At 40.9% G+C, this 26,586-nt stretch overlaps 1 protein-coding gene across 4 annotated transcripts in view; it reads left to right on the top strand.

Moving 5' to 3' along the window:
* rgl1 (ral guanine nucleotide dissociation stimulator-like 1) overlaps positions 1-26,586 on the top strand; it is a 299,289-nt gene that overhangs the window by 154,747 nt on the left and 117,956 nt on the right. The window contains exon 1 of one of the 4 annotated variants that reach the window (XM_068037813.1): positions 4,896-5,263. The exons of the other annotated variants lie outside the window; for them this stretch is intronic. Coding sequence (XP_067893914.1) covers positions 5,069-5,263 — 195 coding nt within the window. The 5' untranslated portion in view covers positions 4,896-5,068. Of the gene's footprint in view, positions 1-4,895; positions 5,264-26,586 lie in introns of those variants that run through there. 4 annotated transcript variants of the gene reach the window in all.

Here is a 26,586-nt window from a genome sequence, read left to right as displayed (position 1 = left end):
TGTTTCCATTTTTTTTTTAAATGGTGTTGTAGATCACAGCAAATTTTTGCACTTCTCCAAAACCTCAACCATCCCTGAAATAGTGATTGAAAAGCTGAAATTAATCCTTGAAATGGTTATGAATCCAACCATTAAAGCTGCACTGGTGGGGACACGCAAATGCCCAGAGATCTATGGTTACGGTGAGGGGAGCTTTCATGGTACAAAATGTTCCCAAAACTGCAGGCTCAAAGCCCAGCTGGAATTCTCCCAAGGTAGACTGGAGGTGCCTCCAAAGACAAAATAAGATCATAATTTTAGACCAGTTATGTGTTCTGTTCCTTCCCCCAACTCTGAGGGAAACAGACAATGAATGCTACAGCATTGGGGCGGCCCAGTGGTTAGCACCGCAGCCTCACACAGCTCCAGTGACCTGGGTTCAGTTCTGGGTACTGCCTGTGCAGTGTTTGCAAGTTCTCCCTGTGACCGCGTGGGTTTCTGCCGGGTGCTCCGGTTTCTTCCCACAGCCAAAGACTTGCAGGTTGACAGGTAAATTGGCCATTGTAACTTGCCCCTAGTGTAGGTAGGTGGTAGGAGAATGGTGGGGATGTGGTCGGGAATATGGGGTTAATGTAAGATTAGTATAAAATGAGTTGTTGTTGGTCGGCACAGACTTGGTGGGCCAAAGGGCCTGTTTCAGTGTTGTATCTCTTTTAAATAAATAAATAAATAAAAACAGAGGAAATGCTCAGCAGGCCAGGCAGCAAATGTGGAGAAAAAGAGTTAACATTTATATTAAATCTGTTTTTCTCTTCACAGATGCTGCCTGACTGCTAAATATTTCCAGTTTTCTGTTTTTTGTTTCAGATTTCCAGCATCTGCGGTATTTTGCTTTTGTGTTGTAATGAATGCTACAGCATGGTCCCATGTGTGGTTGCCTTGTCACATCACCTAACTAGACAATCCAAGACAGTGAATGTTGGACTCTTGAATCAGAAACAAAATCACAGCCAATACCCCCATGCACGTATTTCCCAGCCAGTATCTAGATAGCAGGGTAATGTCACTTACGAGCATGAACACAGATAAATTTTTGCACAATAATTCAAAATGGGTTAATTAGGAGCAGAGACCAACACTTTTTTATTTTAAAAAAAAAAATCTTTGTATAAATTCTAATACCAACTGTGACCAGTCATTGTGGGATATTTACATGCCTACTCCTACCTGCCTTTTTATCCTTTTCCTTGTTTTCCCCTTGTTCAGGAATAGGTTGACCAGTTTTCTCTGTCGTACCCAACCTCCTAACTGCACAGCTCCATTTCTTAAGATTGGCTAACCTATTATCCTGGTTTATATCATCCAGTGTAGTCCTTTTTAACTACCGAACCACTTGGGAAGCTGTACATGTTCTATGCACCATGTAGGAATGTTTGTTGGCATGTATGAAGCATGCGTGCAATTCTGAGCAGCATTCCCGAGATCTTTCCAAGGGCCTGTTTCAGTGCTGTATCTCTAAATAAAAAACAGGACAGCCTGAGATAGTTAATGTGGCCAATAGAGTGAAACAACAAAAGAAAAAAAAAGTGGGTTTTCTCCAGGTGCTCCGGTTTCCTCCCACATGCCAAAGACTTGCAGGTGATAGGTAAATTGGCTGTCATAAATTGCCCCTAGTGTAGGTAGGGAATATGGGGTTACTGTAGGGTGAGCATAAATGGGTGGTTGTTGGTCGGCACAGACTCGGTGGGCCGAAGGGCCTGTTTCAGTGCTGTATCTCTAAATAAATAAAAAAATGAATCCGAGGCTAGGGCTTTCCTCTTCCACTACCCATTGAAATGAACAGGTAGAAAATCAGGCTTAGAAATGTAACAATGGAAACCCCCAGGCCACTCCTTAACTGAGAAATCTGTCGGGGGAAATTCACTGCCCTGCCTAAATCTTAACTTCCTCAAGTTTCTGGGTAGACAGATAATTATAATACCGATTGTTGTTTTGCTGTGGTAGTGGTAAGAATGTATGTTACATTGTGAAATTTTAATTTGCCACGAGCTGGTTTGAAAATAATCCTGAATTGTAGGCTGATTTAAATATTTTTATTTCTTGAAACCAGCACTGTTTAGCTATTGTGAATGAACGCAATTGTTGAAATTTGAAGATTGAGGATTATTATAAATCATTTATCAGGATGCCACTATTTAGTATGAATACAGCTAAAATTCTGTATTGTACAATAATACAAAAATGGATAAATTAGAAAGGTGCTGGGACTAACATGAAAAAATAAAATGAGGGATTCTTTGAGTTCCAATACTAATTGTGGCCAGTTAGAGATTTTCTCTCAACTATACCTACCTGCCTCCTTGCTGCTTTGGGAGTGTCCTCTCCAGTAACTCCACAGAGAAAAGAGTGACTTTCTTGAGTATGGTAAGGTTTGGCAGTTACATCCATGTAAAAATAGCAAGTCAAAGATTTTAGGTTTTGTTTTTTAAAAAAATTCACCTCACATATGATCAAATTCCATGCCTCCTTGTCACTTATTCCATGCATTTTGTGCATGCAGTACTTGCACAGAATTGCTTCTGTTTTGTATGTTGTCACAGTTGAACAGTTACCTGTATTTGTGTTTATGTATATAGTATATGAAGTGTAGTCTTTATAGTGTCAGCTAGGGTTCAGTGGGAGCACACTTGCCCAAGTCAAAGTAGTTTAGTGGGCGGCACAGTGGCGCAGTGGTTAGCACTGCAGCCTCACAGCTCCAGGGACCCGGGTTCGATTCCTGGTACTGCCTGTGTGGAGTTTGCAAGTTCTCCCTGTGTCTGCGTGGGTTTTCTCCGGGTGCTCCGGTTTCCTCCCACAAGCCAAAAGACTTGCAGGTTGATAGGTAAATTGGCCATTATAAATTGTCACTAGTATAGGTAGGTGGTAGGGAAATATAGGGACAGGTGGGGATGTTTGGTAGGAATATGGGATTAGTGTAGGATTAGTATAAATGGGTGGCTGATGTTCGGCACAGACTCGGTGGGCCGAAGGGCCTGTTTCAGTGCTGTATCTCTAATCTAATCTAATCTAGTGGAATCGAGCCTTGTCCCTGAGACTTGAATGGAGAATCTAGGCTTATACTCCAGCGCATTACTGAGGACATGCTACACTGTTGGAGGTGCCGTCTTTTAAATGAGATGTTAAAGCAAGGCCCCCTCTGCCCTCTCAGGTAGTGATAAAAGATCCCATTGGTGCTACTTTTTTAGAAACAAAATCATGAATTCTCCCTGGTGTCCTGGCCAATATTTATCTCTCAACCAAGATACTTTAAATAGATGATCTGGTCATTATCTCTGCTGCTTGTGGGACCTTGTGCACAGGTTGGCTGCCACATTTCCCTATAGCAACTACACTTCAAAAGTATTTCATTGGCTGTAACGTACATTGGGATGACCGTGGATCGTGAAAAGTGCTGTATAAAGGCAAGTCCGTTTTTCAGCTTCAGAATTTTAATAATCAGTTCAAAACTGAGTAGCCTTCTATATGAAGTACTATAACATGTAGAATTCATCCACTAATACACATGATGTCTCAAATTTGTATTTCAGCTATAATCTGTAGAATACTTTGGTTAAAATTTACTGATTATGTTGTACTGCGTCTGCTTTGTTGATTTGAAAGAGATCTTTCAGCTTCACAAAAACTAAAGCTCCAACTTCCAATGTCCACTGAAATTGTTTGGAACATGTAATTCTGGAGAAGGTGCTCTCCTGTTATGTTTTTTTAAGCAAATAAAAGAATTTGGGTAGTATTCACGACTAATTATAGAATCCATTATTTTGTAAGGTATCTTCTGTATCTGGCCCAAACTGAGAGGGCCTTTCTTGCTGAGCACAGCCAGCCATGTGCAAAGTATGATGCCCCCTTCAGTTGCATTCACACAGTCTCCTACTCTAAATGGACCTAGGGCTCAAGCTCAATTTGCCAGTTAGGAAATATCATCTAACACAGTAAGAATAATGTTGCTAAATTGTGGTTGGCTTTTACTTTGTTTCTATAAATGATTGGCATCATTTAACAAATCATACTAATTTTATATTAAATAATTTCACAGATAATATCTGGGAATGCCAGGAAAAGTGGCAGAATTTTTCTCATGGAATGTGTCTTTCCTTATTAGTTTTCTGTTGAGCGTTTATCCATAGAATCTTACAGCACAGGAGGAGATCATTCGTCCCATGTTTGTACCTTTCCCCTGTTGGTCCATACTTTCATATTTTTGCTTTTGAATTCCCTTTTGAAAGTTATTACTGGATCTGGTTCCACCACCCTTTTAGGTAATGCAGAGCATATAATTGTAACTTGCTGAGTTTATATATGGAATTTGGCTCTCCATCCACTCCATGGCTTTTTTTTTTGCCAAATTTTAAATTTGTAACTTTAACTGACGCTCGTGCCATTGGAAATGGTTTTGCTGCATATCCTCTGTCAAAACCCTTCATGATATTGAATACTTCTTTATGAAGAACCTCAGCTTCTCGAATCTCCTCCATATAAATGAAGTCCCTCATCCCTGATACAATTGTGGTAAATCTCTGCAACCACCTCTTTCTTCCCCTCCCCCAGAAAAAAAAGACTTCATAATAATTGAGTTAATGTAAGCAAAATCCCCCATTTTCTACGTCGCGCGTGTCTTGTGCTGAGCGATGTCAGAGTCTGCTTCGCTTCTTGTCGACTCCACGCCAGGTTTTGTGTCTGGAGTTTTGCTTTCGCTAGGGGGATGACATCAGTGGGTGAAAGCTTTTCGAGCCAGGGAGGGAAGTAATCTGCGGCAGGAGCTGGAGTGGGAGGGAGGGTGATGTGGATGTGGAGCGGGGGCGGGGGTGGGAGGAGCTGGATCTGGAGCAGGGGGGAGGGACAGGCAGCATTGGCCAGCAGCTGTTGCTCATCAGACAGCGGGCAGCCTCTACGAGCCGGGCTGCCAGGCAACAGAGAGAGAGTGAAGCTCCAGCTCTTCATTTTTTTTTTGTGAGATATGTATTTTAATACTGGATAATTTTTTAGCTGGTGGATTTTTTTTTGTGTCTTGTTCTTTCGGAAGCTTTCTCCAATGATTTCCCCGTCACCTGTGGAACTCTTGCGAGCCCCGACCTGGAGCCCCGATGTGGGCAGTCACGGCTTGTTCGACCGCAAGCGCTCGGCCGTGCGCAACATTCAACAGAGTTTGGTGCTGGAGCTTCTGGGCGAGCCCAATGTGGCCCTGCAGAGCTATCAAGCCAGGTCTCCGGAGGAAAACAACTCCTTGGTATGTGTCTGGGAGAAGAGGCAAGGGTTGATTCACAGTTTGTGTGTGTGTGGAGTTGGTGATGGCTGCACTGGGCTTTCTCTGCACAATTAGATATTTCAAGTAATAAGTTTATTTTTCCATAATTCGTGAGTTGCTTAACAAACTGAGGAAAAATCCTGGCTGTGTATCTCTTGTTACCAATGGTGGGTGGTGGAAAGGCAATGTAATGAGTGGCATATGTGTGAAATGTGTCTTGGCTACGAAACAATACGGTTTATTTTTACTTGTTCACTACTTAATAAAGGTGATTTCTTGTTTGGTTAAACTATTGAATGGGGAGAAATGGTGCATGCTTATTCACTGATTAAATCCGAAACACCACTTGTTTTAATTAACCATTTCTGGAAAGTGGTTCATTGGTCGAAGACGTTTCTGCTGAGTGGTTACTAGTGTTTATGTTGCCTTTCCGAGTGGGATGCTCGCCATATCCTGATGTAAGTCTGCAGCCATTGGAGAGGACCAGCAGCCCGTGGTTACTTTTGTCCGTCTCAAATACTTGAGCACAACTTTTGACAATTCTGCCGTGCAACCGCTGAGGGGGCTGTTGTATTAGTTTTTAATCTCCACTCTGTCGATTCGGCAGTTTGGGATTATTAACGTGTGTGTGTGGTGTGTGTGGGCGGGCGGGGGTGGGGACTCCACATAACATTTGAAAACCATACAGCAATTGGTTTTACTTCACTTAAATGAAAGTTAAATAGTTGTGTCTCAAATTTTAACGTTGTCCCTGCGGTGTACTTCGTGTGAACCTATATAGCTTGACCCTTCACAAGACGAAGTCAAATGTTGGCAAAGGACCGGTCGTGCTTGAATTTCACAATATTAACATGGGAATAAAATAAACCACAACAATTGATCTCACGATTCTGGTCCACTCCAAGAACCGAGTTCTTGATTCAGTGTTTACTAGTGGGGAGGGGGTGGGAAGAGAGAAGCAAAACAAAATGCTTGGCTAAAAGTTAAGATACAACGTTCGACTCCTAAACTTAGTGTTAGCATTGCGATGGTAGCGCATGAAACACGACGCCCAACCTTGCACTTTGAGTGTTGATTTTTTTTTAGAAAAGCGTACATCAACCATTAGAATAGTGAATTTGCAAAAATGTTTAAGCTATTGATAGGGGACAAAATCCCAGCAGCCTTTTTATTGGAAAATTGTGGATGAGTCATTAGAAGTGGAGTTTCAGGTTCCATCTTGATACTCTTCAGTTCCTAGAAGTGCTCTATGGCAAACCTGTACTCTAAACAAAAGCTGTTGACTGTTAAACTCTTCAACAAATCAGGAATCTTGTTAATTCTGGTTTCTGAATAATTTAGCATCCAGACACTTGAACAAAAACACATTAACAGGAGAATGGTAACTTCAGAGCTGTAATGGTTGTCTAAGATGGTTGTATTTTTCCAACGAAAACTGAAGAGGGTGACGAAAATAACAGACTGGGAAGTATAGTCATTGTTCATCTGCGGCTATTGTGGAAGCTCAGTGAAGCCAAGTTAAAACTCCCTTTTTTTAAAAAAAAACGTACAAACAGTAACAGCTTTGAGCAGGGAGAGTAATATCCGAGGAGATAAAGAGCTACTTCAGGTAATTAGAGTCATGGAGAGATACAGCACTGAAACAGGCCCTTTGGCCCACCGAGTCCGCGCCGACCATCAACCACCCATTTATACTAATCCTACATTAATCCCATTTCCCCCCCCCTCATCCCTCAATTCTCCTACCACCTGCCTACATGAGGGGCAATTTTTTTTTATAATGGCCAATTTACCTATCAACCCGCAAGTCTTTGGCATGTGGGAGGAAACCGGAGCACTCAGAGGAAACCCACATAGTCACAGGGAGAACTTGCAAACTCCACACAGGCAGTACCCAGAACCGAACCCGGGTTGCTGGAGCTGTGAGGCTGCGGTGCTAGCCATTGCGCCACTGTGCTGCCGTTCACTGACTTCACTGTAGGGTGAAAGTCTTGTTACGATGACTGTTTTAGTCCTGTGTAGAAAGGGAACTATGATGGGAGGAGTGGAGCTTCTCCGGATAGTGTATGAGCAGTCTTGCTCACTGATTTATCAGAGAGAGACCTGACCTTTTCATAAGGTTGAACATTCTGGTACAAAACAGAAGATTAACAATCCAAAGAAAAAAATGAAATTTCATCTATTTCCTTTTCAGATAATTTTCTATGTTACTCCAGCATGAATTTAATGAAATTACTAGTTCTTGGGACAGACATTACATTATTGGTCCTATCCATTTAACGTGGTGTTTGTATTAATGATTTAGAATTTGTTTTATATTGTCAACTAAGCTAATGCAAGTAAACATGATCTATGAATGGTGTGTGAATTGTATTTAGCATTCCCTTTTCAAGTTACTGTAACTTCTAAAGGTCAGCCAAATTTAATCTTACAAATTCTATAAATCATGCTCCTACAAAGGTAGCTTGACAAGTTGAAGTAAAGGGGGAAAAAGGGCCTCCTTTGGATCGAGACTCAATTTCCAAAAATTGAGATGCCTTTGGCTGAGATGCTGAAGTGAATTCTTTTTGACTTCTTTCCTACCTATGGGGAATCCCAGGCTGCTCCAGCATTGATGTAAAGCTTTCATTTTTCCATTGGCATGTCGACAATTAATGGAATTTTCTTTTTAAAAATATTTTATTTTTAAAGATCAGCTTGAGCAACGACCATAGGTTATAAAGTGCACGGCCACAGAAGCTTTTCCTTTTTTTTCCCCTTGTCAAATGTAGGAAGTTAATATGCATAGTTGATGCTGAATGAACTTTGAATTTGAATTGATTTTAAATTGATTGTCTAGGTTTTTTCCTGCCAGTCATCCACCTATCCAGTGATGTGTATACACGTCACAAAATTTGCAGCCTAGAGTTGTTGAATCTCATTCTGCTTCCAGGGAGGTCCAGTCATAGCAGTATTCCATTGGTGAAAGTCAGCTTTGGTGCATGGCTGTAACCTAAGGCAATTCTTGTATTTCTATATATAATTTTGAATCGCATTGAAATCGTGTATATGCACATTGGTGCGAGAGCAAATCTTCTGAGGTGATGGGTAATGCATTTTCCCATGGAGCTGACTGCCTCAAATTTGAGGAACTTGATATTGTGCCGTAAGCATAATATTTAATGTACTTCATTGTACAGGCTAGGGTACTATAATGAGAGCGTTTGATTGCGTGTCTCCTAGTGTCGACTTGGCTCGCTTCCATTTGGGTTCAAGTAACTCCACCACAGGTCTTGTCTTGCATGTCATCAGCACTCTGGTTGAAAATAATCAAATTTTCATATGTAACTTTTATTTTGAAGGGTTTTTAATAATGAGACCTCATCACCTCTGAGACAAAGTTTGTGGTTAAAATACAACTCCAGAGACTTGCACAAAATCTATGCTAACAGTAGTACAGTATTGAGGGAGTGCTACACTGTCTGAAGTGCAGGCCAGGATTAGGCACAGAGGTGGTGGCCCTGCCCACTGGCTGGAGAGCCAGGGCCGAGCCTACCTTTGTCCACCCTGGAAGCCATGATGCTATTTTGTGTGGCTCGGGCAATTAATTGCCCGAGGTCACTGCTTCCATCCCTCTAAGGCAGGATGTTCTGCCTCCAAGAACTGCCGACCAGTCAGAGGGCCGGCAGCTCTTCAGTTCCAGCAGTGCCACTGGGAAGCCGGAGAATGAGGTAAGTGGGGTCGGGGTTTGCTGGGGCCAATCAGCCAGGCCCCAATGAGGGGGAGGGGGGTTGATCATGAGGGGAGCAGTGCCTTTATTTATATATTTATTTATATATTTATATATATATATTTATTTATATATTTATGTATATATATATATATTTATTTATTTATATATATTTATTTATATATATTTATTTATATATATTTATTTATTTATATATATTTATTTATTTATATATATTTATTTATATATATATATTTATTTATATATATTTATTTATTTATATATATTTATATATATATATATATTTATTTATATATATATTTATTTATATATATATATTTATTTATATATATATATTTATTTATATATATATATTTATTTATATATATATATTTATTTTTATATATATATTTATTTATTTTTATATATATATTTATTTATTTTTATATTTATATTTATTTATTTTTATATTTATATTTATTTATTTTTATATTTATATTTATTTATTTTTATATTTATATTTATTTATTTTTATATTTATATTTATTTATTTTTATATTTATAGATATCAAACATCCGAATGAGATGTGTCAGACAGCTGTTGTCTGTTGTCCATGTATTTTGGTTGCATTCTCTTGTAATAAAAGGTACATTTTAAATATGCAAAATATAAATGTGATGATTAAAGTTACTTAGTAAATTTTGCAGTTCAGTGTTGCATTTGTTAATGCTTGCAATTCTTCTTTCATGTTTTCTTCTAATCTCCCCCTGCCCTAGATATTTTTAGGGCAAGGTTGGGAAACTGTATACGTTGTCTGTCAGTTGATGCTGAAAGCACTGCCATCTTGTCCCAGTTTATGGAAAAAAAAGTAATGGAATTTGTTTGGCTCCTTAACTCTATCGAGGACAAAGGTTATGTGTCTTCAGGGCTTTGTGAAGACTCAGTATTTTAACTGCAGATAGGCATTGTCTCATGGATTCTTTGCCATGGATTTCAGTTTTTTCTTTAAGGTTTGCTGCTGCAGAACAAAAGGGCTGTGCAAAACCATCTGTCCACTGATGAGAAATCCTTCTAAACAGGGCCTGGTTGGGTATATTTATTCAGCAAAATTCCTCCTGTTTCTTTTCATCCTTTTTAAAATCTACAGGGAATAACAATACCAAGTATTAAAGTAAATATTTATCTCAGTCTTTTAGGATGTAATATTATGCCCAAGTGTTAGAGAGATGTGATCAGACTGATAATGATCCATCCAGGCTAACTTCAAAGTGCAAGGGCTCATAGTGAAGCCTTGAAACAGTAGTTGCAATCAATTCAGCTGCCACATTTAAAGCTGCATAAGCACTTCAGCCTGTGCAAACTGGTGACTGCAGCCCCCCCCCCCCCCCCCCCCCCCCACCCCTCTCCCCTTGCCAAATCCCCACAGCAGCCCTGGGCAATGAATAAAGATGGCAGCATAGAAAAATCCATCAGTGGGGCCACTGAAGGTCGGCACTTTGGGTGCTCCACCATCTTGCTATCTTCAAATTAGATTCAGTCTCCAGTTTGCTTTCATGGCATCTGAAGTTGAGTAAAACCTTAAGCTCTGGGTTGCATAGCTGTGTCTGTCAGTTCTTGCCTAGTCGTCCCAGTAACATTTCCCTTTTAAATCTATTGTGAATTTTGTACTGCTTCACTCTATTATTGAGTACAGCTTCGTGAGTGTAGGTTAACAGCGGTTCCATTATATTACATCATTAAGTGGTAAGACTGGAAAGCATGTTTCCTATTCTCTGCAAAGAGTAACAGTAGCGAAAGAGGGCAAAATGAGGGATTAGCAAAAGCCAAGTTATTGTAGACTGATTACATAAGTATTAGCAGTAAACTGAAAAAGAGAGTGACCAGGGAGCTCATTACTTTCCCTGTCCAGTTGGATGGGGAATGATACCTGGCTCTTTAAATGAATGAAGGGAAATGCTTTTACTTGGTGATCCATATGAAAAAGCAACCAGTAGAAACTTTAATCTTCAGTACTGAGAGTAATTTTGCATTGCATATTTTAAGGCTCTATTTTGGCTCATTTTAAAAAGTGCAAACATCCATTGTTTTCATACAGCTTCAACTTTCATGTATTATTGCATTTCTGAAGGGGTGCAGATGAAATTTAGAATGTAAGTTAGAGGAAGTCCAAATGGCTTGAAGAGTGAGGAATTTCCTTCAGGGTTGCCAGCAAAGATTCTAACGGTGGTAAAAATGACAGTTTTAAGGAGGCATGGTCCTGCTGACTAAAATTATGATGTGGGATATCATTTTATTGGTTATTTGTAGATGTTACAACCCAGTGAGGAAGGTGTCTGGATCCCTCTCAGCCTTCACCTGGTCTTGCCGTAACACGGTTTAATTTTAAACAGTGTTTTTAGCTCCCCCTTGGTGAATCCTTGTTCACCGCTTTCCAATTATAAGGCAAAGAAACCAACACAAACAGATTTTCTTTGGTTTAAAGAAGGAAAGTTGAAATTTATTAAATTAGGGTGGCGCCGTGTTTAGCACCACAGCCTCACAGCTCCAGCGACCCGGGTTCAACTCTGGGTACTGCCTGTGTGGAGTTTGCAAGTTCTCCCTGTGTCTGCGTGGGTTTTCTCCGGGCGCTCCGGTTTCCTCCCAGAGCCAAAAGACTTGCAGGTTGGTTGGTAAATTGGCCATTATAAATTGCCCCTAGTATAGGTAGGTGGTAGGGAAATATAGGGACAGGTGGGGATGTGGTAGGAATATGGTATTAGTGTAGGATTAGTATAAATGGGTGGTTGATGGTCGGCACACACTCGGTGGGCCAAAGGGCCTGTTTCAGTGCTGTATCTCTAAACTAAACTTAAACTAATTTGTTTGGTGCCTGCGGATACGTGATACACACATGCAAATAGAGACAGAAAAGAGAAGAAAAATAAAGTGGAAAAGTTTGAGACAATGTCTGAAGAGTTTTTATTACAGTTCTTTGAGCTCACTGTAGAGTCCTTGATTGTAGGTAGTTCTTGCTTTTTGTTGGGGCCCAGTATTCTTTTTAAACCTTGTTCGCTGTAGGAGACTTTTCTCTCTTGGGGTTCATGTGTCTTCAGTGGATTTAGAGGCTTGTGAGAAAGAGATGGGAGCAGACAGGAGAGATCTTCTCAATTCAGGAGCAAACCGTCTTTGAGTTAAAACTCTCTGGCCAGTTCAAAAGAAAACCCTGGAAAAGACAGTTGGTCATGTGACCAACTGGTCTAACCAGTCCAGGCCCTTGTGGATCATATCCTCCTTCGCAGGCCCTGGAATGCGCTTCCTCACCTTCGATGTCTGTTAGTATGCAAATATTTTTTCCAGCCATGCTTGATATGTTTAACAAGTAATTTTCTCACTCCAATGTTCATATGACAAAACCTATGTGCCTCATTCTTGGCAGTTGGGGGCCTGCGTGACAGTAGACTGCTGGGCAGTGATGAGATTGGTAACAAATTGGCTCACTGACCGTCTGAATAACTGATTCGGAATTTGCAACACTGACTTTCTCAGCAACTTGGCATTGAATCCAAGTGTTCAGAGCAAGTTATCCCAAGGACCTAACGTGCCCTAAAGAAAAACTTCGGAGTAGAAAATGCCATGATCCCCCTTTTTTGCTTTTATTACCTTTTTTAATATTTTTTCCCTGCCTTAATTATAGGAAACAACTGGATTATCTTCAGTTGAAGTGGCATCATTTAACCCATGGGTTTCTAGAAATGCTTTCATTTCAGCCACATACATGTACATTTACCTCTGATGTTTTCTAAGAAGCTAACCACGATGGCGGCATTTGAATGAACTAAACATATCCAGTAAGAAAAGCAAAATGATATGTTGTCAATTTTTTAAAGAAATCTTGTGAAACCCTCATTCTGAGAGTGTTGCTGCAATTCTCCACGTATGACTTGGTGCGGGTGCTCCTGGCCTCGTTAGGGGAGATGAGACGCAGAGCTGTGATCTCTTGAGTAATTGAGTTTTCAAACACATCTTGTCCTTGTGTAAGGATTTCTAGTTTTAAGGGGTGTTGCCTACCTTCAGGTATCCTATCTCCCCATGAGGGATTTCTGATGTTGCGCTTGGTTTGGTTTGTACTTTAGACACTTGGGTCCAGTGTATTCCCAAATCATGTTTACAGTAAGGCATAATTATAGCAAAACTTCTACTTCTGTGTTTGATAAGAGTGCAGACTGCTACCATGGTCAGCCAGGAGTTAACCATGAACTGAGTTTGCAGCGCACTTGATGCAGTTGTTCAGACTCTTGGCAGCAACAGTAGCAAATTAACCTCACTGACCCAGAAAAAGCTGGCAGGCAAGCATAATATCAAATTATTGATAGCATCCTCGCAGTTGTTGATTTCAGGGACGTTCAGTAACTGCTGATGTGGTAGCAATGTATTCAGAGAAGAAATTCAGGCTATTCCATGTGAAAAATGCCTAGAATCTTTTTTTTAGAACATGGGGTATTTTTAAATTTTCAATCTACAGGTAGAGGTCCTACCTAGAGTACTGATGTATTTTGTTAGAATGGCATTGTCACAGGTCTGAGAAAATAAAGAAAATATAATGGTGCCTGCCATGACTTCAGGACATCACGAAGTACTTTACAGCCAATGAAATACCTCTGAAGTGCAGTCATATTTGTATTGTAGGGAACATGAAAAATTGCTGGCAGAAGGGTGCTTGGATGTGGAGTAGGGGATGCACACGAACACACAAATTGGAGCAGGAGTAGACCATATGGCCGATCGAGCCTGTTCCGCCATTCAATATGGTCATGGCTCATTTTAGGCTTCAACTCCACTTTCCCACCCGCTCGTCATATCCTCTGATTTCCTGCGTCCAAAAATCTGCCAACCCAGCCTTAAATGTATTCAATGATGGAGCACCCACAACCCTCTGGGGTAGAGAATTCCAAAGTTTCTCAACCCTTTTGAGTGAAATAATTTCTGCTTATCTCAGTCTTAAATGATATCGGCCTCTTATCCTGAGACTCTGCCCCCATGTTTTAGATTCCCCGACCTGCGGAATCAATCTCTGTCTACCCTATCCAGCCCCTTCAGAATCTTGTATGTTTCAATGAGATTGCCTCTCATTCTTAACTCCAGAGAGTATAGGCCCAACAGACTCAGCCTCTCATCATAGGAAAACCCCCTCATCCCAGGGTCCAATTTAGTGAACCTTTGCTGGACTGCCTCCAATGCAAATACATATGGAGACCAAAAAGCGCACACTACTCCAGATGTCTCGCCAAAACCCTGTACAATTGTAGCAAGACTTCCTTATTCCTGTACTCCAATCCACTGGCTAACATGCTATTTGCCTTCCTAATTGCTTGCTGTACCCGCATGCTAACTTCTTGTGTTCCTTGTACAAGCACACCCCAGTCATTTTGAACATCAACACTTACAAGTTTCACACCTTTTTAAAAAGTATTCTGTTTTTCTATTCTTACGACCAAAGTGAATAACTTCACACATCTCTACATTATACTCCATCTGCCAGCTTGTTGCCCATTCACTTAACCTGTCTCAATCCCTTTGCAGCCTCTGTCGTCCCCACATCTTACCTTTCCACCTACCTTTGTATCATCAGCAAAAATACATTACTATCTATCTTTTCATCTAAGTCATTAATATAGATTATAAATAGCTGAGGCCCCAGCATGAATCCTTGTGGCACTCCATTATTTACTGCCTGCCAACTTCAAAATGCCCTGTTTATGCCCACTCTTTGCTTCCTGTCCGTTACCCGATTCTCTATCCATGCTAATATATTACCCCCAAATCCAAGGGCCCTTATCTTGCCTATTAACCTTTTGTGTGGAACCCTATCGAATGCCTTTTGGAAGTCCAGGTGTACTACATCTACTGGTTCCCCTTTATCTACTCTACTAAATTTGTCAAACAGGATTTCCCTTTTGTAAAACCATGTTGACTTGTTCTAATCGTACTGTGCTTTTCTAAGTGCATTAAGACTTCCTTAATAATAGATTCCAGCATTTTCCCAACAACTGATGTTAGGCTAACTGGCTTGTCGTTCACTGTTTTCTCTCTCACTGCTTTTCAAGAAAGGAGGGAAACATTTGCCAGCTTCCAGTCAGATGGGACCATTCCCGAATCTAAGGAATTTTGAAAAATCCTAGCTAGTGCATCCACCATCTCTGCAGCGATTTTCTTTTCGAACCCTAGGACGTAGGCCACCAGGTCCTGAGGATTTGTCAGATTTTAGTCCCTTAAATTTTTCCAATGCTTTTTCTAACCAAGATACTAAGAAGGGAAGAAATTATTTAAAAAAAAAAACTCTAAGATCACTGCAATTGTTTTTTGTTATAAAAGCGGGAACCATTACTGGCCACAGGAACTCCCATTTTGATCCCTATTCTGAATTAATTGGTAAATTGGTGGCAGCCATTACAGTTCTTGTAACATGGAGGGAAGAGAAGAAGTGGGTATTCAGTCGGCTTTGTTGATTCTGACAACCCAGTGACTCTTGATGGTAGTAAGTACATGGGGTGAGGACCATTTAATGGGTTCTGTTGTGATACCTGTCACTTCCTAGCCTATTGATCCTGTTCAGACTGACATGAGGAGTGATTACTTGTGTCGCCACCTGTGGAACTACTGACATCAGAATTTTACTGTGATCTGTGTTGTGTTTACGCCGGTTTGCAGGGTTAAATCATGAGGTGAAGCTGTATAAGCTTAAAATAAAATCAGAAAATGCTGGAAATACTCAGGCCTGGCGATTCTTGAAATGTTATCTCTGTTTCTCATTTCACCGATGCCAGATCTGCTGAATATTTCCAGCATTTTCTGTTTTTTTTTTAAATTTTGGATTTCTAGCATCCGCAGTACTTTGCTCCTGTATAAACTTGAAGGTGATTTGATTGAGATGTTTTCTCTGGTGGGGGAAATCCATAACAAAGGGGTGCAATATTAAAATTGGAGCTCAGCCCATTCAAGAGCAAATCATGAAGCACCTTTTCCGCATAAAGAATAGAAAAAAGTTGGAAATTCTCTTTTCCTCACCACATCGTGCATGTCATAGAGAAGCTACTAGGTACTTGCCATAATGATTGTCGGTAAAATCTAGTGAAGGGAAATGATTGCACTTAAGTAAAGTCAAGCGTAACTCTGGTGTGTATTGAGCCCTGATTGGGGATATTGTTAGTCATTTTTACTTTGGAGGCAAAATATGTAGGTGTCTATCTTTACTTTTGATTTTCATCTTTAAGAGTACATTTATTGATTTTTACCACCTGGCATAAAGAACTAATCTGTATGGGGGAAAATGATTCTGTTTGCACTCTGGTTATTTTTCCAGAAATGGTTTGTGATCTGTGTTGGATCTTGGGTAGTAACAGATCTGTTGATTAGTTGATCACTATGGGAATCAGTTTTTTTTTTAAATTGAAAATAATCCAAAGTGCCCTCTGACCTAGTTACTCAATCAGAAATGCAGAGTTTTCCAACCTGGGTTGTGATATAATGGCCCATAATTTGCAGTAGTAGGGCATCGAAATGCATCTGTTCTTCGTTAGACTTGCCCTTGCACGTTTCAGTTTTGAAAGATTTTTTTATAGCAAATAGCTAAAATTGCAAGCTAATAAGGTTGCAGCAAGGGAAACGAGGCATCTGAGACCTGATTGAACAGTGGATCTCGAGCAATCAGATTGAAGAATTGTGTAATAAATGGAGGCTGAGAAGAAAGTGTAAATTATGGGTGAATTAGCAGAGACCTGCAAAACATTTGCAGTCAAATTAGTATCTTTATTGCAACAGTTCTTAGAATAACTAGAAATCCTGTATTTATTCACCAAAGACTTTTACAGAATCAAAACTCCTTAGTCTGGGAAAAAAAAATAGCTACATAAAGCTGTCCATGCGTAAAAACAGGCCGAGGAATATAAATACAAATTTTGGCAAGAGCCTATCCTTGTGACTTGTTTATAGTCATAGAATAAGAAAGTCATATTGGGAACTGTTTTCTCCTGAATTGAAAAGGCAGGTTTACATCTGATGGGCTCAATATTATTCAAGAAATAAACACTATTTCCTTGAAGTCTGCCTGTTATCATTTCAGCATCTATCATAGGAAATAGCTTCCTAACTACCAATCCTTTTCCATGACGCAGTCCTTGCTTAGGATTCAAGTTTCTTAGACTCGAGCAAAGGAGCGGTTATAATGTTGCTAAGTTTTTGCAGTGGCATGCCCATTGAAGTTAGACAGTGTAAGCTATTATTTTCTTCTATAGAATCAACGTTGATGTATTGCCTTAATTCACCTGACAGCTTTTCTAAAACTTTCATTCAAATCTAGTGAACCTTCATTTTTAGCACAAAGAATAGCTTTTAAATAATTTGTATGAGTCATAGAGAGATACAGCACTGAAATAGGCCCTTCGGCCCACCGAGTCTGACGACCATCAACCACCCATTTATACTAATCCTACATTAATCCCATTTCCCCCTCACATCCCCACCTTCCGTCAATTCTCCTACCACCTACCTACACTAGGGGCAATTTACAATGGCCAATTTACCTATCAACCTGCAAGTCTTTGGCATGTGGGAGGAAACCAGAGCACCCGGAGGAAACCCACACAGGTCATAGGGAGAACTCTGCAAACTCCGCACAGGCAGTACCCAGAACCGAACCCGGGTCGCTGGAGCTGTGAGGCTGCGGTGCTAGCCACTGTGCTGCCCCCAAATTAAATAATTGTCCTTGCCATTTTGCCATACAAACGATTCCATCCCTCCCAAGCTATTCCCATCCTACTCTTGCCATCCCCATTTTACATGGAAACAGTCTCTCCAGCCAGGGTAACTTTTTATGTTGGGCTCCCCTTATCATTCACAGCCCCTCTTTCTCTCCCCCTCCCCCCCGCCCCCCAGTCGCCGCAGCTGCACGTCATGCACTCCAGTCTTCCGCCCCCAATGTTTCTCCACATGCAGTAGACACCACCCGCCAAATAAAACCACCAATAAATGCTTCCCTTAAATTAACCAATCCGAACAATCTGTACAGACAAAGTATAAGTATTACTAAATATTGGATTCCATGTCAAATCAGGTATAGGGAAAGATTGGATTAAGGAAAAAATACAAAGGAATGGCGCAAAATAAAATGTTATATTTTACAAACTTAAAATCGGCAGGAATGAAACTCCATTTGTAATAAATTTTCAGTCAGTGGTTAATTGGCAGTAATTAACTAATTACATTGTTAAAAATGTACTTGGATGGAAATGGACAAGACTTAACTTTCTGTGGTGAGTTTAGTTTGTATCTACCATGCATGTACAGAGTGGTGCAGCTCTTGATGGCACTTGAATGTTTGTTTCACTGCGCATCTACTTTGCCTGAAGTTGAACATTTGCACATAAATAATAGTGAGCGCCATTAGCTTCATTGTTTTAACAGCAGATTATAGTCTACTATTGCTCACAAGATAGAATGAGCATAGTTGGTCCTTTGGGAAATGCAAGTTGGAATCATTTAAGTTAAATTGCACATCACAGCTAAAACTGTGGAAGAAACTGATCAGAGGGAGACATTGTACCTGTAAGACGGTTGGGCCCTGTGTGTTCAAGGCACATTAAAATGGAGTGTCATGCTATTGCAGTAATGCAAATGCAGGAATTTTTGTTTAACAACTGACCTTATTTGGAACAAACAAGCATATTGTTTAAAAGGGCAGTGAGCATGAAGTATGTTAAAGGTGCAGGAAAGGGCTGCCAGTTCCTATCTTGTCCTGCAGGATGTAGATTTCATCACTCGGATATAATTTAGAATGTGTCACTGTAGTCCAGGGTCGGTGTGGCAGTTGAAGGATATGGGAGTTATGCATATTTTGTAACCGGTCACATCGACCTGTTGAACATAATAGGCTGGATTTTGTGACTTAAAACCTGCCCACCAAAATCTAGCAATTGCTGTGGCATGAGCTTTCCCTTTTGCAACAGCAGTTTAAATCAGGTGCCCATTCAAGGAGGTCGCCTCCAGGTGTGCAGCAGTGAAGCTGTCAGCAACAAGGGTAAGCAGCCAATCCCATTGAAGCGTTTTCACAGACAGCAAATCAGGAAGTTGAGAGCACTGGATCCCTTCACCTGTATTAACTTAAATTTTCAGAAAGCAAAATAAATGGAATTATGATTGAATTAAGATGGAAGCTAAAATATTACAGACTAACTTTAAAAAATATATATTTTTAAAGTGTGGATTTTTTTATCATGGTGAAATTCAACTCCACACCAATAAAATGTGCTTTAGAGGGCCAAAGTGGGTGTTTAGCAGTAATTGTGAACTTAGTATGCTGTTTAAAAACCCAATTACACCCCTTTCAACAAAGTGTAACTTTTCAAGGGTTTTTGCAGCAAGATTAAATGTAAAAGTGAAAGTTTTTATCAATTCATTGATTTGTTTAGGGATTGCACTCTGTTGAGGCGGAGCGAACCCTCAACAGCCATCCTCTTGAAGGCAGAGTCACCGACAGAAACCTCTGGATTTCCGTATTATTCTGCACATGTCTGAACTGCTGAATTTGGGGTCTGTTTCAGTGGAGTAATGACTGCAAATGCTGAGGAGCTTGTAGTCATTACCACTGCAAAATCCAGACCAGTGGTCTTTTCTTTTCCAGTCAGCCTTGTGTTTCAAAGTAGAGGCAGTAGGAAGAGAAAGCATGAAAGTCAATTGCTCAAATTTGTTTGTGGGAATGTTGCTTGAAGAACTGGGTGAAACTCTTGTAAACTAATTTATTTTGCATTAAATTATTCTGAAAAAAGAAAGTTGAGCCATTTACGTTTTCTATTTTGAGAAACTCCTAATTGTAAATAATAGGTATTTTGCATGTTACGATGGTCTCTTTGATGCTAGACAGTGGATTTATAGGTGGATTTGAAGGGTTTCCATGTGGGTACTAAAGAGTTCTTGGGGAGGGCTAGTTCCCGAGTCTGTATTTTAACCTGTGTGATGGCCATGTTGGCTGTTATAGAGTCAGTTATACAGCACAGGAACAGGCCCTCTGGCCCATCGTGTCTGTGCTGGCCATCAAGCACCTAACTATTTTAATCCCATTTTCCAGCACTTGGCCCGTAGCCTTGTATGCTATGGCATTTCAAGTGCTCATCTAAATACTACTTAAATGTTGAGGGTTTCTGCCTCTACCACCTCTTCAGGCAGTGCATTCCAGATTCCAGCCACCCTCTGGGTGAAAATATTTTTCCTCAAATTCCCTCTAAACCTCCTGCCCCTTACCTTAAATCTGTGCCCCCTGGTTATTGACACCTCCGCTAAGGGAAAAAGTTTCTTCCTATCTACCCTATCAATGCCCCTCATAATTTTGTACACTTCAATCATATCTCCCCTCGGCCTTCTCTGCTCTAAGGAAAACAGCCCTAGCCTTTTCAGTCTCTCTTCATAATTGAAATGCTCCAGCACAAGCAACATCCTGGTGAATCTCCTCTGCACCCTCTCCAGTGTAATCACATCCTTCCTATAGTGTGGTGCCCAGAACTGTACACAGTACTCCAGCTAGGGCCTAACTAGCGTTTTATACAGCTCCATCATAACCTCCCTGCTATTATATTCTGTGCCTTGGCTAATAAAGGCAAGTATCCCATGTGCCTTTCTAACCCCCTAATCTACCTGTGCTGCTGCCTTCAGTGATCTATGGACAAGTACACCATGGTCCCTCTGAAGCTCTGTACTTCCTAGTGTCCTACCACCCATCGTATATTCATTTGCCTTGTTAGTCCTCCCAAAATGCATCACCTCACACTTCTCAGGATTAAATTCCATTTGCCACAGCTCTGCCCAATTTACCAGCCCATCCATATCGTCCTGTAATCTAAGGCTTTCCTCCTCATTATTTACGACGCCCCCAATTTTCATGTCATCTGCGAACTTACTGATCGTACCTCCTGTATTCACGTCTAAATCATTAATGTACACTGCAAACAGCAAGGGACCCAGCACCAGTCCCTGCGGTACACCACTGGTCACAAGCTTCCACTCAAAGAAACAACCATCGACCATTACCCTCTGCCTCCTGCCACTAAGCCAATTTTGGATCCAATTTGGCAAAATTAATTACTACATGCTTTCTGCTCCCTGAACTGTTGAGCTGACATTCTTACCTATTTGGTTTTAGGGATAATTGTTTTGATGCCTGTGTCTACGTGCAGGCTAGCTGCTTTACCAGGACAAAAATGCTTCCTTTTAATGCGCTTCTCAATGCCTGCATGTCCAGGCTTCAGATTTTAGCAGAGAAAGTAGATTAGCAACAAATGTTTTTGTTTTGTAAATGCTTTACTTCAGTTTATTTCAATAGGTTATTCAAATCTAAGTCATGTGTTGGTAATCCAAATTATGGGATGTTGATGAGAATTAGTCGTGCCTTCCCTCCCAAAGAGAGGCCAAATCGTGACTGCCACACGGTCTCCATCTGGATAAACTTTACAAGACTCTCCAGTCCAGGCTAATGTCTGAATTTTAAGCAGATTTCAATCTCTCGATGGAATAAAAGTTTTTTTTTTCTTTAATCTAGGCAAAATTCTACCTAGATCAATGAGTTTAGGTCACATGTCTGTCTCTGTCGTACCTTCAGTCAATGCCTGTCAATTGTTAACCTACAGCTGAGCCAGAATTTTGATGACTCTAGGTGGCACTGTGCACATGTGACTTTGTTGTCTGTGTTGTCCAGTTTGATTTCAAGCAGCAAAGTAAAATTATTGCATTAAAGATAATGTTAAGGAGCTGCCTATAACTGCCCTTCTCAAAAAAAAAAAGTGATAAATATTTTAATATCTGTCTTCTCTGCCACCCCTGCTGTACTGCATTGTATTTAGATAATCTTCTGACACATTGTACCTGGACAAAAGTGTGTGTGTCCTATAATTTGGGCTAACAGCTGCTCTTGATGGAGGAGGAGGAGGGATGTCAGCACCAGGATTTCAGTCTGATTTTGTTTTGAACTTCATGGACTGATGAGCTCTATTTTTGTCTGTGTTTGATTATATCCAAGATCTATATTTTATAGATCTTATGTGCAGTTGCTTATTGGAGGGGGAGAGGCAAGACAGTAAATTCAAGCTGATTTGTCTGTCTTGCACACTGATGGCTTTGTGGGAGCAGAACCACCTCTTGCTTTCTCACTAATATGATTGGGGGCAGTGGGGTGCGGTGCGAGGAAGAGAGTGAAGGGTTCATTAATTATTCATGACCTATTTATAATTAATGCATAACAGCGATTTAATGGAAGTTGAGTGAGAATAGTTACAGCATTCCTTCAGAGGCATCCCATGGATATTGTGTATATTAACACAAATTGCATTATTCCATCACTTTCTATGAATAAACTATGACATAGCTCATTGATCAAGTTTGGAAGCAGGGTGAGGCGGCAACCGTTGGAGCTGTACAAGCAGGATGAGGTTAATGAAATATCTGTTGCTCTGGTATTCTATGCAGACAGGGAATCATAGTCATATAGTCATAGACTTCGTCATAGAGAGATACAGCACTGAAACAGGCCCTTCGGCCCCCTGAGTCTGTGCCGACCGTCAACCACCCATTTATACTAATCCTACATTAATCCCATATTCCCTACCACATCCCCTCCTACATTTAATCCCATATTCCCTACCACCTACCTACACTAGGATAATTTACAATGGCCAATTTACCTATCAACCTGCAAGTCTTTGGCAGTGGGAGGAAACCGGAGCACCTGGCGGAAACCCACGCGGTCACAGGGAGAATTTGCAAACTCCACACAGGCGGTACCCAGAACTGAATCCGGATCACTAGAGCTGTGAGGCTGCGGTGCTAACCACTGTGCCGCCCCAAATCGAGCCAATTAATGTTACGTTACTGTGATGGGCACAGTTGAACAAGCTATTAGAGGGCTGTAATGCAGTAGTGATTTTTGTGCAAAGGCCTGTTCAAAGTGTTTCTCTTAATGGTGCTTAATTACTGTCAGTGATTGACAGAAAAATTGTTAATGGAAAATAGGGTTGGAAATAATGTTTCAAGCTGCAGGGCTTATTTAGCTTAGATGTTTGTATTGAGATGGTCTCTGGAAAGTGAGGATGTCAATCTTTGTTGCTGTTTGCCAATGCAATGATGTACAGTTTGATACGTCAGATACCAGGAATTGAAAGAGATGAGGATGGCTTGTGAGCTGCAGTGTTGCGAGTGTGGGTGGAGGAGTGAAAATAATTTTTAGCAACTAATCCTGAAGAGAATCCTTGATGAAACTGTGGCACTGCTTGTTCCAGCATCAGTGTGCAATGGTCTGGCACAGATTCAACCCTATATGTGCTTTATAGATGCATGTTCTCACACACTTTTGGTTTCTTTCCTCCCCCCACCACACACCCCCCCCTCCCAATTTCCCCAGTCAGCATTTAAAAAAAAAAATTGGTTTCCAAGACCTGTTTATCAGGTAGCCAATGAAGGAACTATTTGTCTGCTTGAGTATATTGACTCTTAGATAAACTGCAATTTCTTCCCAGTTATACATTGGGCTGAATTTTATAAGCCTCGCTGCCGCTGGTAATCGTGGGCTGGGCCCTGCCGGTGTCTAGGTCTGTGGTGGGCCATATTCAGGCCACCCTGCCACAGATTCAGATGTTGAGGGCTCTATAGAATCCAGCCCATTGTCTTCAACCCCACCACAAATGTCATACACTTGTTGCTGTTTCCAGCCCCCAGCTGAACCAGGCTGTTAGCATTCTCAGCCCATCAACTCCAGCCAGAGTTTCTGACCCCATACACTTTCCATTGCATCGAATTCTTGCTTCCATCTCCATAACATCATCCACCTCAACACATTCGTCACTGAAACCCTCATCCATGCCTTTGTCATCTCCAGAGTCAATTGTATATTATCCTGGTTGGCGCCTCCCCTTTTAAACTTCAGCATATCTGCATCCTGTCACTCAAGTCACATTCCCTCTTATCCCTGTGCTCGCTGATTTGCATTGGCTTCCATTCCCTTAATGTCGCAAATCAAAATTCTCATCCAAGTGTTAAAGTCTCTTTCATGGCTAAGCCCCTTTCTATTTCTGAAGTATCGTGGTAATGTAGGAAATTTGAGCACAGCAAATTTCTCAAACTACAATGTGATAATGACCAGATAATCTGTGTTTGTGATGTTGATTGGGATAAATGTTGGCCAGGACACTGGGAATACCTCCCTTGACACTATTTTGAAGAGGAGCCATGGGATTTTTGCATCCATCTGAGAGGGCAGACAGGGCCTTGGTTTAACATTTCATCTGAACGACAGAACCTCTGATAGTACTTGGCACTGCCCTGGAGTGTTGTGCTGTGTTAGTCAAATTAGGTATAGAGAGAGAAATAAAGGGAAAAGAAAGATTGGATTGAGAGGAAAAAAAGACAAACTGAGAAATTTAAAAACTTGACATTTTAAAAATCTGACAATTGACAACATGTGGGAATGAGATTAAACACTTTAAACTGTTCCTATTTGGCCAGAGAGGCATTGTGTTAACAATCATCAATCACATAATTAAAAAGGTACTTTCGTTCTTAATTATCAGACTTAACTTTCTGCAGTGACTTTAAGGGATAACTAATGTGCAGTTTGAACAAGTGCTTAAAAATAACTGGGAGGCCAAGAGCGAGGTGCTATTTGTACAAAGCAGATGGTGGAGCAGCAAGTTCTGAAGATTTGCAATTCATGTAGTATTTCTTAATTCCCTGAACCTGCTGGTTAATTTGCACTTTAATGCGGTATGTCATTACTTATTTTAAGCAAGATCAGGCAATATTTTGTGTCTGATAGAAGCTTGCAGCATATATGGAGGCCATTTGCCCCATCAGGTCTGTGCTGACTCTTTGAAAGAGTTTTCTAATATGTCCCACTCCCCTGCTCTTTCTCCATGGCCCTACAAATATTTCCTTTTTGAAGTATATATCCAATTGCCTTCAAAAAGTCACTACTTTGAATGCACTGTTTTCTGCAGTGCACCAAGGCTCCTTAGACTGCACCTTCCAAACCCGGGACTGCTACCACCTAGAAGGACAAGGACAGCAGATGCATGGGAACACCTGCAAGTTCCCATCCAAGCCATACACTATCCTGACTTGGAACTATATCGCTGTTCCTTCACTGTCGCTGGGTCAAAATCCTGGAACATTCTGCCTAACAGTGCTGTGGGTGTACCTACTTCACACGGACTGCAGTGGTTCAAGAAGGCAGCTTATCGCCACCTTCTCATGAGTAATTAGGGATGGGCAATAAATGCTGTCCTAGCCAGCGCCCACATCCCTTGAATGACAAAAAAATCCTTTTTCAGGCAGTGCATTCCAGACATCATAACTTGTTGCATACAGATATATTTTCTCGTCTCCTCTCTTTATTTTGCCAATTATCTTGTAGATCTTTGTCCTCTGATTACGGACACTTTTGCCAGTGGAACCAGTTTCTGCTTATTTGATCTATCAAATTTACTCAATTTTAAACACTTCTATTAAATCTCATCTTAAACTTCTCTGCTATGAGGAGAACAATCCTATGTTCTGAAGGATATTTGAAAAGTTAAGAGATAGGAGTTGCCTCTGGGACTTGCTCATAAGTAGCTATCTTGTATGAAGCTAAACAGTTGTGTTCTGTTCTGGTTGACCCTAATGGGTAGACTTGGATGAGGGGGATAACAGATGAGATCTGTTGTGTCCTGGCATATGTACCTTCCATTTGTGGCCCAGGATAGTAGCTGATATTGACCTATCCTAGCCAGCAGAGGCTGAAGCCAATTCTCGCGTCTCTAGATCAGCTGACTCGGCACAGACTGGGAACTGAAGCTGGGACTTCCCTGGTTTTTGAGGCTCGGCCCACACCCTGCTGCACAAGGTAAGCCGTAAAATTATAAGGAAAGCCTCACTAAAAGATTTTTGATGTAACAAGCTAGTCTGTTTCTCCTTTAAATATAAAGTGGTTAACCAATTTGTTGCCATGCTTGAAGTATGGTGTGCAAGTTTAGAAAACTTGTGATGGATGTAAAAGTGGCTTTTTTTTTTGAATACCTCTATGTGGAGGGAGGAGTGTCGAGATATGAAGGAGACTCCAAGGCCCCCTGTGTGCTCGGTTATCACTAACCTGTGCTTGGGAGGCATTGTACTGACCAGTATACCAGATATTGCAAGGCTCTGGGATGCCATTATTGTTTCACTTCACAACTGCAAATGACCCCAGTCTTGCATGCTGGTATTGAACTTTGGTCATGTAGCAGCTGTTTGCCTGCTGCAGTGGAGGCAAAGTGCTCTTTGGCTATTACCTAGAGAATTTGTGTTGATACTCATCTCGAACCAGTTGGGTTCATTTTGCAATAGTGAGTCTGTAAAGGCAGCCACAATTTAAATAAATCGCTCGTTGCATCAGGCTTTGCAGCAAAAAAACCTGCCTTATAAGACTAAGATGGCTTTATGTACTCTCTATAGTTGCAAATCATAGTTGTAAACTAAGATTTATTAGACAGTAATCTCCTCTGTTAATTAGATAATAAATCGCGAGGGCTGGTATTTTAAGGCCCAAGGTGGAACATCTTTGGGATG

This window comes from Heterodontus francisci, chromosome 8 (genome assembly GCF_036365525.1).
Source record: "Heterodontus francisci isolate sHetFra1 chromosome 8, sHetFra1.hap1, whole genome shotgun sequence".
Taxonomy (NCBI): domain Eukaryota; kingdom Metazoa; phylum Chordata; class Chondrichthyes; order Heterodontiformes; family Heterodontidae; genus Heterodontus; species Heterodontus francisci.
The sequence above is the reverse complement of the archived record's forward strand: the minus strand, read 5'-3'. Positions and strand labels throughout refer to the sequence as shown.